The 1740-nt window shown below is 35.5% G+C and overlaps 1 protein-coding gene across 1 annotated transcript; it reads right to left on the bottom strand.

Moving 5' to 3' along the window:
• Positions 1–42: 42 nt before the first annotated feature.
• Positions 43–1490, bottom strand: Tsp_13581 (septin-2; the record flags this gene model as incomplete). The annotated part of the gene is made up of 8 exons (XM_003368126.1): positions 1367–1490; positions 1219–1300; positions 1002–1142; positions 826–943; positions 606–695; positions 414–510; positions 165–346; positions 43–97 (listed from the first exon to the last, which is right to left on the bottom strand). Coding segments are annotated over exons 1-8 (889 nt in total), but the record flags the coding sequence as incomplete, so codon positions are not given.
• Positions 1491–1740: the final 250 nt, after the last annotated feature.

Genomic DNA, 1740 nt, shown 5'->3' with positions numbered 1-1740 from the left:
CTTTCAGTTCAAGTTCTTTCGCTTTGATCTTCTGCACAAAACGCTCGCGTACTTCTGATTCCGTCGACTGCACTTGGGCAAGTAATTCTGATTTTCGCTGAAAATTAAATGAAATGATAATTTGGTTGATTTCAACATTAAACAACAAAACTGGGGCTAGAGACCATCTTGTAAGCCTGCATCATGCCTGGTCCGATATCCCCATCTTTAACACCGAGTTCTTTTAGACGAACGCAACGGTATTTTTCGTACAACAACGTGTGTGTACGGTCGACCAAGTGGGCAATGTTCACACGTATCAAAGCTGCCCGAAGTTTCAAAAAATCACAATGATCTTCATTTTCCACTAAAATAAATAAATAAATAAATAAACCTGAGTAGAAAAAGAAGACGATACAAAATATCCACATCACCTTCAACAATGCCCCACGGATATTGACGAGCACGAACCAACTGGTCACCTTTCTTGACAAAATCTGTACTGCCCACTACTGCGAACGGTACAACAGACTATACATAAATATTATGGTACAATTTTCACAATGTCAAATATGCTCACAAATGTTATTTCCAAATACGTTCAACTAGTTCAATTGAAATCTTACATTGAAAATTGCATTCTCCTCTGCAGCATTGCTATCATCTTCAGGAAAATGATAAATTTCAATATCATTCGAACGAATTTCTTCCAATATCTGAAAAATCCATTAGTTTTTCTTGCTATACAACAGCTTTAATTTAATTTAATTTAATTTATTTTGTTTGAAACATTTCAATCCAAGTTATAATGAAATGAATAAATATAATTACGTTCAAAATACTTACTTTGCATTTGAAACGCTTCAATTCTTCTTTTGAAATCGTGTCCGCTTTTGCAATCACAGGAATAATGTTCACTTTCTTGCCGAGCTGCTTCATTGCGTACACGTCCAAAGCTTTAAGTCTTAAACAACTTCTTTCTTTTTTGCATATAAAAATAATTTCCTTTCAAAAATAATTACCCATGTCCCGTAGGAGAGATGAAATAAAGACACGCGTGAATGCGAGTGTCATGATAAAGCCTGAGATTTCTTTTCACTCGCAATTCTTCTTGAAGATACATTTCATATTTGTTATTTAAATAATCGACAATCACACGAACACTGAAAATTTCCCATTTAGACATTTATTTTATTTTTCTTCTTCAACACTCGAAATTACAATAAAAGATAATCTCACCTGTTTTCTTTGTCCATTTGATCACCAAAGCCGGCCGTTTCAACTAAAGCCAACTTAAGCAATATGTCACGTTCTTCGACTTCTGAAAATGAAAACTCCACCTCACCCAACTGGTGCAAGAAATGATTGAATTAAAATTAAAAATTACCAAAATTTCTTTCACGCAACTCAACCCTGTTCAACTCATGACTGCAAGGATCAAGTTCAAAGCTTTGGTTGAACAAAGATTCCATTAATGTCGACTTTCCAATTCCCGTTTCCCCAACGCACATGATATTGAACGTACAGCCTCGTTTTTTGATTTTCTCTATCAACTGTTGAGGTAAGTTGGAAAACCCACGTAACCTTTCAATTCCAACTGACGCGCATCCAAATTCACGCCGGATGCAAATCCGCTCTTCACAGCAAATAGGTGCTCATTTTCAATCTTCGAACACAACACATAATAAATGCAATTCATAACAATGAAAAATGTTGTACCTCACTGTCGCGCGTTTCAGCTCACTACATTTTTTTAGCTTT

The sequence above is a fragment of the Trichinella spiralis genome (assembly GCF_000181795.1).
Source record: "Trichinella spiralis strain ISS 195 chromosome Unknown Scfld3050, whole genome shotgun sequence".
Lineage (NCBI taxonomy): Eukaryota > Metazoa > Nematoda > Enoplea > Trichinellida > Trichinellidae > Trichinella > Trichinella spiralis.
Note: the sequence above shows the minus strand (reverse complement) of the source record. Positions and strands in the feature narration are given on the sequence as shown.